The 13,248-nt window shown below is 42.4% G+C and overlaps 1 protein-coding gene across 2 annotated transcripts in view; it reads left to right on the forward strand.

The window, feature by feature from the left end:
* The window catches only part of jarid2b (jumonji and AT-rich interaction domain containing 2b), a 127,699-nt gene that overhangs the window by 97,084 nt on the left and 17,367 nt on the right, over positions 1 to 13,248 (forward strand). For both annotated transcript variants that reach the window (XM_083544260.1, XM_083544259.1), the window contains exons 4-5: positions 949 to 1,118; positions 9,438 to 9,605. In XM_083544260.1, coding sequence (XP_083400386.1) covers positions 949 to 1,118; positions 9,438 to 9,605 — 338 coding nt within the window. The remainder of the gene's footprint in view (positions 1 to 948; positions 1,119 to 9,437; positions 9,606 to 13,248) is intronic.

Here is a 13,248-nt window from a genome sequence, read left to right on the forward strand (position 1 = left end):
TACACACTAGTATTTTATTTATTTATACATTTTTAATGTGTGATTCTAAATCAGAATCATCACGAGAAACTATATCCGAACAAATTTCGGAGCTGTGTCAGTCTCAGGCCACGCCCACTCTTGACTGAGGGACAGTTATTTTCAATAAAGAAAGCCTGGGTGCAGGTGAAAGGGGCATTGCCTGGTGGGGGTACCTGTTGCTCAAAAAAGGTCTGGAGATTGGAGTGGCTCTGGGGATTGTCCCTCAATAAAGGAGGTGGAGCTTCTCTTCTTGTCAATCTTGAAAAATGATGTGTGACACTCAATGAAAGAGGAAACTTCACTGTCCCTGTCTGTTTTAGTGAAGGAGGTGGAGCTTCTCTTCCTGTCAGTCTCAGTGGAAGGGTGTGGCTCTAATATCTGTCGGTCATTCAAGCAGGTGGAGCTTCTGTCCCCATCGGTCTCGGGAAAGGGGGTGTGGCTCTAGTGTATGTCACACAGTGAAGGTGGTAGTGCTGCTGTGTTTTTCAGTCTGAAAGCATTAAGCGTAGCTTTAGTGTAGGTTTTAAATGAAGTGGTAGCTCAGAGGTTAGGATGTTGGACTTCTGATCAGAAGGCCGAGCACCACCAAGCTGCTACTGCTGGGCCCTTGAACAAGGCCCTTAACCCTTAATTGCTCAGCTGTATAACTGGGATAAGCTCTTCATTTAGGAGGAGGAGTTCCTATACCTGTCAGTCTCTAAAAAGGAGGTGTGGCTTGAGTGTATATCACCCAGCGAAGGGGTGTGTCTTTAGTGTAATGCGACTTATTGTAGGGGTGTGGTATCTGTTTTAATAAAGAAGGCATAGCTTATATCAAGAATATGAGTATGTAAGGAAGTGTATAATTGAAATGTTGTCCTCATATGGTGTGAGTTTGCAATCATTTATTATTGTCATTTATTAAGTGTGTTTCTTCGTCTCCCTCAGACCCAGACTTCAGGCTCAGAGGAAATTCGCTCAGTCTCAGCCCAACTCTCCCAGCAGCACTCCGGTGAAGATGGCCGACCCGTCCCTGCCCACACCAGCCACGCAAATCACCGACCTCTCCAGACGCAAGCCCAAGACCGAGGACTTCCTCACGTTCCTCTGCCTTCGAGGTATGACTTCAACATTTTACATCATATTGTATTTAATCTGATAATAAGAACTAGGTTTTAAGGCCTATATGGAATTCCAGGGTTTGGGATTTATTTTGTCCAGCTCTTTTATTTGGGTTGAATAGTCATATAAGGTACGGCTGTTAACCAAGACTGGTTAACATTTGGTTAAAAAGTAATATAAAGACAGACACACACACATGTGCGCGCGCAGACATTCCGACACGGATTCCCCCAGATACACACAGAGCTCCAGAGGCTCAGACCACTCTTGCATGCTCATCACACTTCATCACATGACCATAAAAGTGACAGAGGGCTGTTTGGCAGCTCCTCTCTGTATCAAATGCATTTTCATAATGCACTTCTAAATGAGAGAGGCTGGGCCAACACACACACACGCACACACACACACACACACACTCTCTTACGCACAAACACATTTGATCTGTCTGTCAGCCCAGGAGGCTGGCTAATCAGCGCGTGTGTGTGTGAAAAAGAGACATAAAGGTAAACTGTACATAAATGTCTGTCTGTCTCTTTTTCTTCATCTGTTGAGCTGTCTCTCTAGGCCTGTCTGTCTCTCTGTTTCCTGGTCTATGTTTCTGTCTTTTTCTTTGTCTGTCTCTATCTATACATCTGTCTCTATCTTTTGGTAATTTTGTCTCTAACTCTGTTTCTGTGTCTGTCTTCCCAATTCATTCTGTGTCTGTATTCATGTCTTTCTGTCCGTCTGTTTGGATGGATATCCGCCTCTGCATTTCACTGTCTGTCTGTCTGTCTCTGATTCTGCATACAGCTTTTCCTTTTGTCTGTGTGTATGTACCTCTGTCTGTTTGTGTCCGTCTTTTTCTTTGTCTGTATGTCTCATTCTGACTGTCTTTGTTTTTTTTTTTTTGCTGTCTGGCCTTTCTCTGACTCTCTCTGGCTATATATATATATATAAATATCTGTGTCTGTCTCTTTTTTTCATGTGTTTGCCTGTGTATCTCTGTCTGTCTTTCCCTTTCTCTCTATATATGTCTTTCTGTCTGCCCGTCTAGCCGTCGGTGTGGGTGTGCGTCTCTCTCATGTGTGTTTGTCATAATTGAGTAAGCTGTTATAGTAGAGTCCAGTCTAAACCGCTGTGAGCTCTGCTCAAGGCGTCTCCATGTTCACTGTCTCTCGCTCACACAGTCCTGTGCCTGTACTTTTGCTCAACACGCACACAAACAAGGATGTGCTGCCCACTTGGTCGCTGAGAATTTATAGCTGTGTGTGTTGTCGTACATCTCGTACAGCTCTAATGCTATTTTCATACAGCTCGTCTGTGTTTGTAGTAGAATTACAGCAGAATAGTGTGTTTTTAGGCAGGGTGTGTAACACGTACAGGGTTGCGCTTTAAAGGAAAAAGTATTTTCAGCGTGTGAAAGCCTCCAATTAGTATTGTATCCTTCTCGTTTTAGTCTGCAGAGGTGTGCGTGTGCGTGTGTCTGAACCGACTCTGATCTCTTTCTCTCCGACTGTTGATTTTTCAGAGAAAGCCAGTGTGTGAAAGGTGGGTAAATATTTTCCTCTTTTGTGCTACAGATTAATGGCGTCCTGGTGAAGGCCGCCGAGGTCAGAAGGTCGTTTGTACAGCAGCGCAGTCACTGCTGACATCCAAGCCAAGCTTTAGCTTCATCTAAAAAAAAAGCCAGTTTAGTCAGATTGCTTTGTGTGTGTGTGTGTGTGTGTGTGTGCGAGGCACTGAGGTTTGTGATTAACGACTCGCTGTAATCATTCACAGAAAGCGCAGGGAACGGCGGCAAAGGGTTTCTGCACCGGTGGAGTTTTATTCTCCTGCTTCGACAAGCTCCAATTTTAGTCCTTAAACGTGAAATGGTTTTAATCTCCTGGGGGAGAGCTTTAATTTATGATGCAATGTACAGTAATGTGACACACACACACACAAAATCCCTTTATACTGCTTTATTTAAGCTCAGGTGGGTATTTATAGCCCTGTGTATGCACTTGTTTTTATATTCTGGTGGAGATCAGGTGCGTTCGGCACGTCTTTCCAAGTAAACCTGTTTCTTGGTTGGCTGGTTGTTTTTGTGTGTGTGTGTGTGTGTGTGTGTGTGTGTGTGTGTGTGTGTGTGTGTGTGTGTGGGGGGGGGGGGGGGGGTCCCTTTGGGAAAGATTAGATTCCTTTTCTGGTGCTGAAATTGATGTTTGAATTCGATTTAGGTGTAAAATTTTGGGTGCGAATCAGAATCAATTAGCTACACTGATGATTGCAAGTGGAAGGTCCTCACAAGTATTAGCAAACTGTGTGTGTGTGTGTGTGTGTGTGTGTGTGTGTGTGTGTGTGTGTTGAGGAGTTGTTGTGTATAAGTTTACGGCTTTTTCCAGGAGGTCTTTGTTAGTGATGTATATTCTGCTTTATCGCTGCGTTTGCACTCGTGCGTGCACAACCACACACACACAGTGGCCATATGTTACGTAACCCTCAGTGGTAGCTATAGGTCAGTTGAGCAAGCGCTCGATTCTGCATCAAATCTAATGGAAATGCGTTCGTTCTAAGAAATTGAAAATATCGTATAATGCTAGTCAAATTGCCGAGTCATGCTCGAGAGAGTAGATGTGCTGTCAAAGCTCAGCTGAGGAACAAACATGGCCGACGTCAATATAATTGGGCATGTTGATAGGTGCCGTTATACCTCAGGCACCCGTGTGTGTGTGTGCGCGTTTGTGTAGGCTGATTGAATTTATCCAGCAAGTCCTAAGGCTGAGGGCAAACTGGGTTAATGGATTCGCAGACATTCAGGAATGTAAATTAGAGGAGATTTAATCCGTAATCCTGCCTCACTCTGCAGTAGAGATGATGGTATTAAAAGTAACCCCCTCCCCCGGTGTGACAGGATGCGTGTGTAGATTTCGCTCTCCGACATCTGCGGCCATGGCCCTTTAACCCCCGGCTGATAGGGGATCGCTTTAACCTGCTGTTCTCGGGTGTGTAATTGGCTCTGTGGCATTCTGTTATCTCCGATTTTTGGAGTTCCTGCTCAGTCGTCGTTTCATGGCTCCGTCGTGTTACGGTGTAGTTTTAGGGATTTGTGAAAGGGTCAGAAACGTTTCCATGAAAATGTGCAATCTATATTAATCTACATACATTATATATTCTTTTACCACTTAAATCTTCTCTTAAAGGTATATGGGTGTTGTTTTTTTAATTACCACTCCAGCGATATTTTCTCTAATATGGAAAAAAGCTGGTGGACACCTGATGTGAAGATTCATATGAGCGTCGCATTCCACATCGAGTCTCCATTCGCTCTTATAACAACCTCCACTCTTCTGGGAAGATCAGACTCGGAGTGCGCTTGTAGAGATTTGTACTGTGGCCGCGAAGTGCGGAACGAACGAACGAAACCCGAAAACAAATGCAACATTTTAATAGAACAAATTCGAAAACACAATCGGTTTGTCTGGTGCTCGGATTCGTTTGTTTGTTTTCGGATTTGTCAGTTTGTATTGAACTTCTCGCCCACTGTAGTTTGTAAACTCGGGTTCTGATGTATGAGAGGTGAGGAGGCCTGGGGTTCAGTCAGTGTTCCCATTTTTTTTTACCTCAAAGCTGTTCAATAGGGTTGAGGTCAAACCTCAAGATCTTCTACTCCAACCCATGTAAAGCAGATCTTCAGAGTTTATCCTGTGAGTCTCTAACTTTTTGGTAGGAGCTTGAGGAAGAACCACAAAGATAGACTCACAAAAGATGGGTGTCCCAATATTTTGGTCTGTACAGTGTGTCCGCTTGTGTGTAACATTTGTATGCGCTATATAATCGACTTCCAAGAGAGAAAATATATATATATTTCTTTTTATATAAAAACTTAATTGTCCACATGATCAGGATTCAGATTTAATTGGAAGTGGTTAGTTTTTTGCCCGAATCACACACAAACGGGTTTCATATGTTAAGAGTTTATATATGGATGTGAGAGTTCAGACGCAGGGCAGCAGCAGATGTCCGTCAGCACTTTTCAGTCCGCGAGGCACGTTCGAAACCTGGGCTTAACCCTAATTAAAAGCGCAGAATCCGTCCTGACCGATCGGAGCGCTGCGTTTTAGCTTCCGTTCATGAACCTCGCACCCTCGTTCTTTATTCCATAAAAAAAAAAAACAAGGCCTATAAGTAGACGGTTTTTGGTTGTAATTATGTCTGCGCTCGGTTTAAAACTGACAATCGTAATGAACGCCTTCGCCCTTAATTATGATTTGCGTCAGCTCCAGGACAATATGAAAGCGTGTGTAATTGGAGCTCGGGGAAAGGCCTGGCTTTTATTTTCCAATCCGTCTCGGAGATGACAGCGCCGCAGCCGGCGCCAGAGAGCGAGCGAGCGAGCTGGCGAACAAGCGAACAAAGCCTGAGCAAGGCACGTCTATAAATCTGCCCGATATGCACATAGGTGGTCTTGTGATCACGGGACGATATTGCCCTTTGCCTACACGTCTGGCCTTCGAGGCTTTGACCTCTCACCTTGCTCGGAGAAGGAGCTTGTTGTGAAAGCAGCAGTTTCTTCAATTAGCACGATTATTCGCTGCAGATTGCGGGTTTTTGTTTGTAGGCTTTAAGGAATTACGCCGTTTGTTAAAGGTAAAAAGCTGATACAGATGTGCTCAGCTGCTGAACCTGGTTAAGATCACCCCTACACCCCCCACCCCCGACACACACAGCCTGGAGGAACGAGCCCTTGAGACGCGGTATTGTATTGACTCAGAAGCTCAAAGCCTGCTATTAAATCTATAAAGGAGTCATATATCCTTAAGCACATTCCACACCTGCATGTCTCTCTTTCTTTTCTTTTCTTTTCTCTTTTTTTTTTCCCCCTCCGCCGATTGAGCACGAGGCATTTAAAGTATCAGATAGTCAGAGAGTGTGTTTTATTCAGCCACAGTGATCTACCGCTTCTCCAAGGGTTTCTGATATACCTTGTGTCCCATCCCCCGTCCTCTGTCCCCCATCCACACTTTTCCACAGACACGATGCGTCCTCCTGATATGAGTAACTTTGAACTTTTTTTTTTTTTTTAAGCCAGCGTTAAGATCGTTGTGGTGAGACTGAGATCGAGATCAGATTTTATCTGATTTATGTTTCCTGCACACGAACGCTGCAGTTACGTCACAGCAAGAAAATAAAACCGAAATTAAAAAACCTCCCACCTTGAAAAATACTCCTGCAATCTAGTTTTGGAATGTTGTGCTTTGGGGAATTGAAGAATGAAAGGAAATTTTTATTTAATTATTTATTTATTTAATTTATTACTTTCATTGTCACTGTTTCTTCTCAAGGCCTCAGTTGTGGGTGATTTTAGGTTTTTTTTTATTCTGTTTATTTATTTATCTGGTTACAGTTTAGGTGGTGTGTGTGTGTGTGTGTGTGTGTGTGTGTGTGTGTGTGTGTGTGTGTGTGTGTGTGTGTGTGTGTGTGTGTGTGTGTGTGTGTGTGTGTGTGTGTAAGCTCAGTACAGAACATACAGTGGATGTCAAAAGACCGTCTTTTATTGTTTTCGAGAGACATTTTCCTTGTGTTTATATGCAGCAGGTCTGGGAATTGTTTAAATATTGATTTTGACGCAACAAATAAATGCATATGCTCAAATTTATTTTAGTTGAATAAAATCTCCTTTAGCATGAATCACAGCTTCACACACTCTGGGCATCCAGACATTTAATTTCTCCAAACATTCAGCTGAAATACTTTGGCAAGTTTTACAAGAGACATGGCAAAGATGTTCTTCACTAGTTGGAGTTCTTTCTGACTTTGAGTCTGCTAACAACATCTCTCCTCTTCTCCATCCTACAGAAGCTTTTCTGTTAGAGATAGCGTTTTCAAATTGGGACTCATCTGGCATCATTCACTGTCCAAATCTTGTGTGTGTTTGCATTTGAACGAGTTTGCTGCTTATAAACAAAGCATTAAAATCTAGGCGTTTCCTTAGTTTCCACAGGCAATGCATTTTCTTCTGCTTAATAAAAATAAAAACAGCAACAATTAGAATTGATCTTTTAATACATTTATTGTTTTGTTATCTAGCAGTTATTCTGACATATTTTGCAGCCATTGATATGTGACATTACATTTTATTTTATAAAAAAAAAGTCAGCATGCTATGAATAATCAATGTGCTAGTTATTTTTCATTTTTCATATATATAAACATAATACAATTATATACATACAAAAAAACTACAAAAAAATATAAATAAATGTGGGTCTATGTATGTGTTTTCTCAATATGTAAAATATATTAATTATTAAAAATTCATGATCAATATATAATAGATTTATATATAATATATATTAATACGTATTAATATATTAAGGGATAAGGGATATAATTAATATTATATGATATATATTTTAAATAAAGAACATATATATATATATATATAAATAACACTTTATTTAAAGCTGTGTCTCTATTCTTAAAACATGAGCTTTACAATAAGCTCTTTGTTTCCTGTGACCTGTGACCTTTATCCCCACAGACTGGTTTCTGACCTCTAGAGGCCACGCCATGACACTGCACAGTCTCACACTAACGTTCCCGCGGCTGCACTTTTGATCTGCTCTGTTTGAAGTGTTTGAACGAGCAGGACCGTGAGTTCGCATTCGAGGATCTTGTTCAGTTTTAGCATGTTTGTGTTTAAAGACAAGCGTGTTCTGTGTGTTCGTCCCGATGGTACACGAGAATCTCTCGGACCTCATAATGGACGTCTTTGTATCTGACCTTTGTGTGTGTTTACTGAACGGATGTGTAAAGTACCTTCTGACCAATAAGATTTGAGTATTTAAATGCAGGCCGTAGTGTTTTGACCCTTTTTACATTTTCTCCCACCGGAATCAGGAGTGTAAGCTGGAGCGTCATATGTTCTCTCAGCCCCCTCCTTCTCCCTCGTTCTGTCTCTCTTTAACTCATCTTTCGCTCTCCAATTAGCCGAGCAGACCCCAGACCTGCCAGTCCATATGCTGGGAGAAATGTCTCATTCCCGCTGTAATTCGGTTAGCGCTGAGACGCTGCAGAGGATCCGAAGCGGCTCGGGAGATCTGCCTAGTGTTTTATTGCATGTTCGTTATAGAAATGCACAGCGGCGCACGAGAAGAATTAGTCGTAGCCCGGGCGCTTGATCGGCTTCCACGATCTAATGCAAGACGGATGTTTTCGAGGCCACGTGTGTTTGTGGTTTATAAAGCCTTTTATTGTGAGTCTGGTGTCTTTCCAACTGAGCTCTGTATCTCATCAACAATCCAGTGCACAAGGTTTATTTACGTCAGTCAACTGAAGGAATGTAATGTGAAGGGATTAATATTTTGATGTTAAATAAAATAAAACTGATAGACAAAGGCCATGCCTCTTTTTGGCTGTGACTCTAAAACCACACCTCCTTTGGCTGTGACTGATGGAGGCCACACCTCTTTTTAGCTTCGACTCTGAGGCCAGATCCCTTTTTTGCTTTGACTCTGAGGCCACACCTCTTTTTTTGCTGTGACTTTGAAACCACACCTCTTTTTTGGCTTTGACTGATAGACAGAAGCCATGCCTCTATTTGCAGTACTAATACACAGGCCACGCCTCTTTATGCTAATCTGATACAGGGCAATGCCTCTTTTTGCTGTGAATGAGAGAGGCCACGCCTTATTTTGCTGTAACTGATACATAGGTCCTTTTTTACTTAATGATTCTTTTTTTTCTGTGACGCTTTTTTTTATTATTGCTCAATTCATCTTTATTTCTATAGCACTTTTCATAGTGGACATTGTCTCAAAGCAGCTTAGCAGAACGCCGGGAATTAAAGAACAAAACATTTTAATATAACTATATGTGTGTTTATCCCTGATGAGAAGCCTGGGCTTGACTGTGGTGAGAAAAAACTCCCTTAGATGGTATGAGGAAGAAACCTTGAGAGGAACCAGACTCAAAAGGGGAACCATCATCATTTGGGCGACATCGAGTGTGATTATAAATCATAATAACTAATTCAAAACAGGAGAGTAAGAAATATCATGAGTGTGTGAGCGAGTTGTGTCCTTTCTACAGTCTTCTGCAATCACTGAAATTGTGACTGATAGACTTCCACTGGGACTGACAGGAAATACGGAGCATTGTCAAAGGAGAGTGATATGATCAAGTTAAACAATGTGCACTTTTAATAAGAAAATCAAATTGCTGTGTGGTGTCTGTTGGGGATTAGATGTCATTTTAAAGACAATTTTCTCAACTTCAGGTCTTTTGTGTTTCTGAGCTAACAGTCTGTCTGTGTGTATGTCTCGCCTCGTCTCGTTCTCTCTCTCCAGGCTCCCCGGCTTTACCCAATAACATGGCCTACTTTGGCAGCTCTCAGGATGAGGACGAGCTGGAGGACGACGAGGAATGCGAGGTGGAGAAGCCGCCCAGCGTCGCATCCACATCCTGCCAGTCCACACCACGGAAAGGCAAACCACCCGGCAAACTCAACGGACACGGTGAGACGAGAGCTCTGGGAGTGGTCGCTTACAGGTGTTACTTTGATACGTCAGAAATAGGGTTGCAAAGGGCCGGAAAATGTTCAGTAAAATTCCAGAAACTTTCGACGGGAACTTCATCTGGGGAATGTTTGGAAATATTCAAAGTTGGAAACTTACCAGTAATTTGTGGGAATTATTCTAAATTTCATTCATGCACAGTGCATGTAGGGGGGTGTGGCCTCAGTAGCCCTGCAGTAAGTGTGCATGTGATGAATGTGAAGGGTAGAAGTTCAATCTGGTTGTTTAAACCAAAACCCAACTACATTTAAGTTCCCAGTTATAGGCTAACCTGCAATTTTGTGAATTCCCAGTTTATTCCTGTAAATTCCCATGGAAAGTTTTCAAACTGGAAAATTCCTTAGATTTTGCAACCCTAGTCAGAACACTTTGGGCTCCTCTAAGCAACAAACAATCTTAAGAGATTTCAGATTTTGACGATGATGGTGGTGATGATGTTGGTGATAATGATGATGGTGGTGGTTTATAACTGCTCTAAAGCTTAATTCAGTGCCAAAATGGAAGTCATTTCTAAATTCCACCTACAAGCACCACATAGGATCAGCAGTTTTTCAGGGTGCTGCTTGTCACATTAATATGATCTTGCATTCATCATTGAGCAGTGATTCTAGCTATTAGCTTTGGGTACCGAATTCATACTTTGGCACTGGATCTTTTGGTACTCGATTTCTGAATGTAAAAGCACAGAACTAATGATAGCAAAAAAACAGTAAAATCATTTAACGGTATAAATGTTGAGGATGAAATATATAGTCACAGATGTGTGTGTGTGTGTGAGAGCGTGCGATGACTGGGGAACTCGCGTGGGAGCGCGGCGCGACGCTTCATCTCTCCTCTCCAATTATCACTTAGTGGGAAAAGCGGTAACAAGGTGTTAATGTATTCAGCCGACAGCTGTGCAGAGGGGCGCTGTAGGCTCGACACACACCCCTGAGCGCCTCCTCCACACGCACACACTCACGTGCACACACCTTACACATGCTGTCTCTTTGTCTCAGTCTCTGTTATTTATCTCTCTCACACCTGTGTGGTTTCTCACTCAGCTCTCCCACCCTCAGTACTACATGCTGACGTGTGTGTGTGTGTGTGTGTGTGTGTGTGTGTGTGTGTGTGTGTGTGTGTGTGTGTGTGTGTGTGTGTGTGTGTGTGTGTATACGTACGCATCAGGAGGGTGTGTTAATGAAGCTCCATGTTAAGAAGGTACCGGCATGTCAGTAGTAATGAATGCTCCGAGCTGACAGGTCTGTTTAATTGCACCAGCGCGTTATCAGTAGCAGATGCCTCTTTTTGCGTGGTGTGTTTAGTAGCAATAAAAACAGCACTTAGTAGAAAAGGTGGTTTGCCTCTCGCACACACTTTCTCACACACGACGTACACAAACGTCGGTATGCTTTACTGTCACTGGAGTAAGCAGGAGTTTGATCCTTTGGGGGTGCTCTGTATTGTAGATTAAAACGCCGCGTTCTGATTGGTTGATGTGTACGGTGATTTGTACTGTGCATCTGTTAAAAGAAAGAAAGAAAAAAGAACAGGGTAGAGCGATGGCCACATGATGGCATGCGTCCTAATGCTTTCGTTCTTCTCCCGTCTTAATAAGTTAATACAGAAAAACGGCAGTTGTCTTGTTCGTGTCTTGCCTTCCAAAAAGTACACTTCTTGACTTTCAAATTATGTCCTAGAATAGAATAGAATACCCTGTAAAATGAATTGCAAGCATTAAATATGGACTGGACAGCACTGGACAGCACCCCCTTGTGGCCCCCTTTCTCTAGTTTATGCTGGTCGCATTAACTTAAACCACTATGCAACTCCTCACTAAATCATGACATTGTTGTAGCACAACCAATTGAGCTCTAAATACAGAAAAGCACAATCCAAGGAATCGTTCACTTTTTTATAACTAAATGAACAAACTAGAGCGCTGGAATAAAGGTTGCGCAATCAGCCGCTATTATTGCTCCGTATCCGATCTCGTATGGAATCGATCCGATCGGCTACTTCAAGGTGTCTTTTAGTCATAGGATCGTGAATCATTTATCGAGGCGGCCGTCGTGTCATCTCCCAAGGTGAGACACACACCTCTAGTGTGTTAGAACTTCGACTGCGACGTCTGAATGCGTGATCGTGAGGAGAAACCGGGCGTCTGGCCAGTCAGTCACCTGATCTTTGCTTCCCACTGAAACTGTCAGAGGTTTCAAGTTCCTTTGCTAGACTTCCAATCCAGGGTCAGGCATGCAGCTGCTGATTGGCCGAGCTCACCCTGGTGTAACGGCGTCTGGTGCTTCTTAATTTCCACAGCTTTTTTTGTCACTATTTATTGCTACATCCAGTCTAATTTCAGTCACTTGCTCAAGGTGGGTATCGGATCCTTGAATTCTGCTTTTCTGGCCTCATCTTTTTCAGAGGTCTGTATCAAGCAAGGCACTTTACAATGGCACACAGAAGAACCAATGTGTGTAAGACCCCAATGCTTTAACTTTCATGTTATGCATAATCCAAGTGCCATAGTAGCTCCTCCAGACTCCTCTTCCTGAAATCAACCTGAGCTCCAGCTGGCACTTTTCCAACTTAGAAATACCTGTTAGTATTAAATCCACAGTAAAAGAATAATGTTAGCCTGCTGTAAATTATGCAAGAAGACCAAATGCATGTTAATTGTCAGTTTAGATTAAGGGGAAAGTTAGAGCTTGTGATTAAGTCTGTAGTACCTTAAATCTCGTCAATTCTCCTTGGCTGCTACCCTGTAGATTGAACTTGATGTACTTAAGTATCTCCAATTTCCATATTAAGAACTTTTTTCAGGAACCCAAAATGTCAGGCCAATTCCTTTTTAGGACTTCAGGAATGCTATTGAAATTTCAACTCCAGAAACTTCTTTAGGGTGCCCCCGCAGAAACCTTTCCAGTACATATACAACTTTAGGCATTTTGCCAGTTCAGGATCCTTTTTCAGGAACCCAGGAGCCTTGAGCAAGTTGAGCACAGGAATCCTCTCCAGAGCTCATAAACTTGAGCTGGATTGCCAGGACAGGCACTTTTTAAATCGCATTCTAGTCTCCACCACAGAGACCTCTTTAGGAGGTCCTGAAAGCACAATTCCACCATATTAGACAAAATATGAAATTTTCATGAAATCTTTGGGCATTTTGTCAATTCAGACAATTTTTGTGGAACTCAGGAATATCATGCAATTTCTTCCATTGGAAAAGTTTCAGGATCTCAGAGACTTTCATTAAATGAACCCTAGTTTTTCTGGCGTGGGAGGAGTGTTGAATCTATGATGATCTCAGATGTTGGGATGATTAACGAGTTGTTTAGGAGCACCAGGTTCCACAACTCCAACTGACTGTAGAAAGTACATTACTCATAATCACACACTCCGGTGCTTATAATATTTTTGTAACGTTTTAATGATCACACTCTTGGTGTCAGCCAGATGAGGATAAGGTTCATCTTTTGAGTCTGGTTCCTCTCAAGGTTCTTCCTCATACCATCTAAGCAAGTATTTTCTTTCCACGGTAGACCATGGCTTGCTCATCGGGGATAAATACACATACATTTAAATATAAGTGAACTTTCTATCG

The sequence above is a fragment of the Silurus aristotelis genome (assembly GCF_946808225.1).
Source record: "Silurus aristotelis genome assembly, chromosome: 6".
Taxonomy (NCBI): domain Eukaryota; kingdom Metazoa; phylum Chordata; class Actinopteri; order Siluriformes; family Siluridae; genus Silurus; species Silurus aristotelis.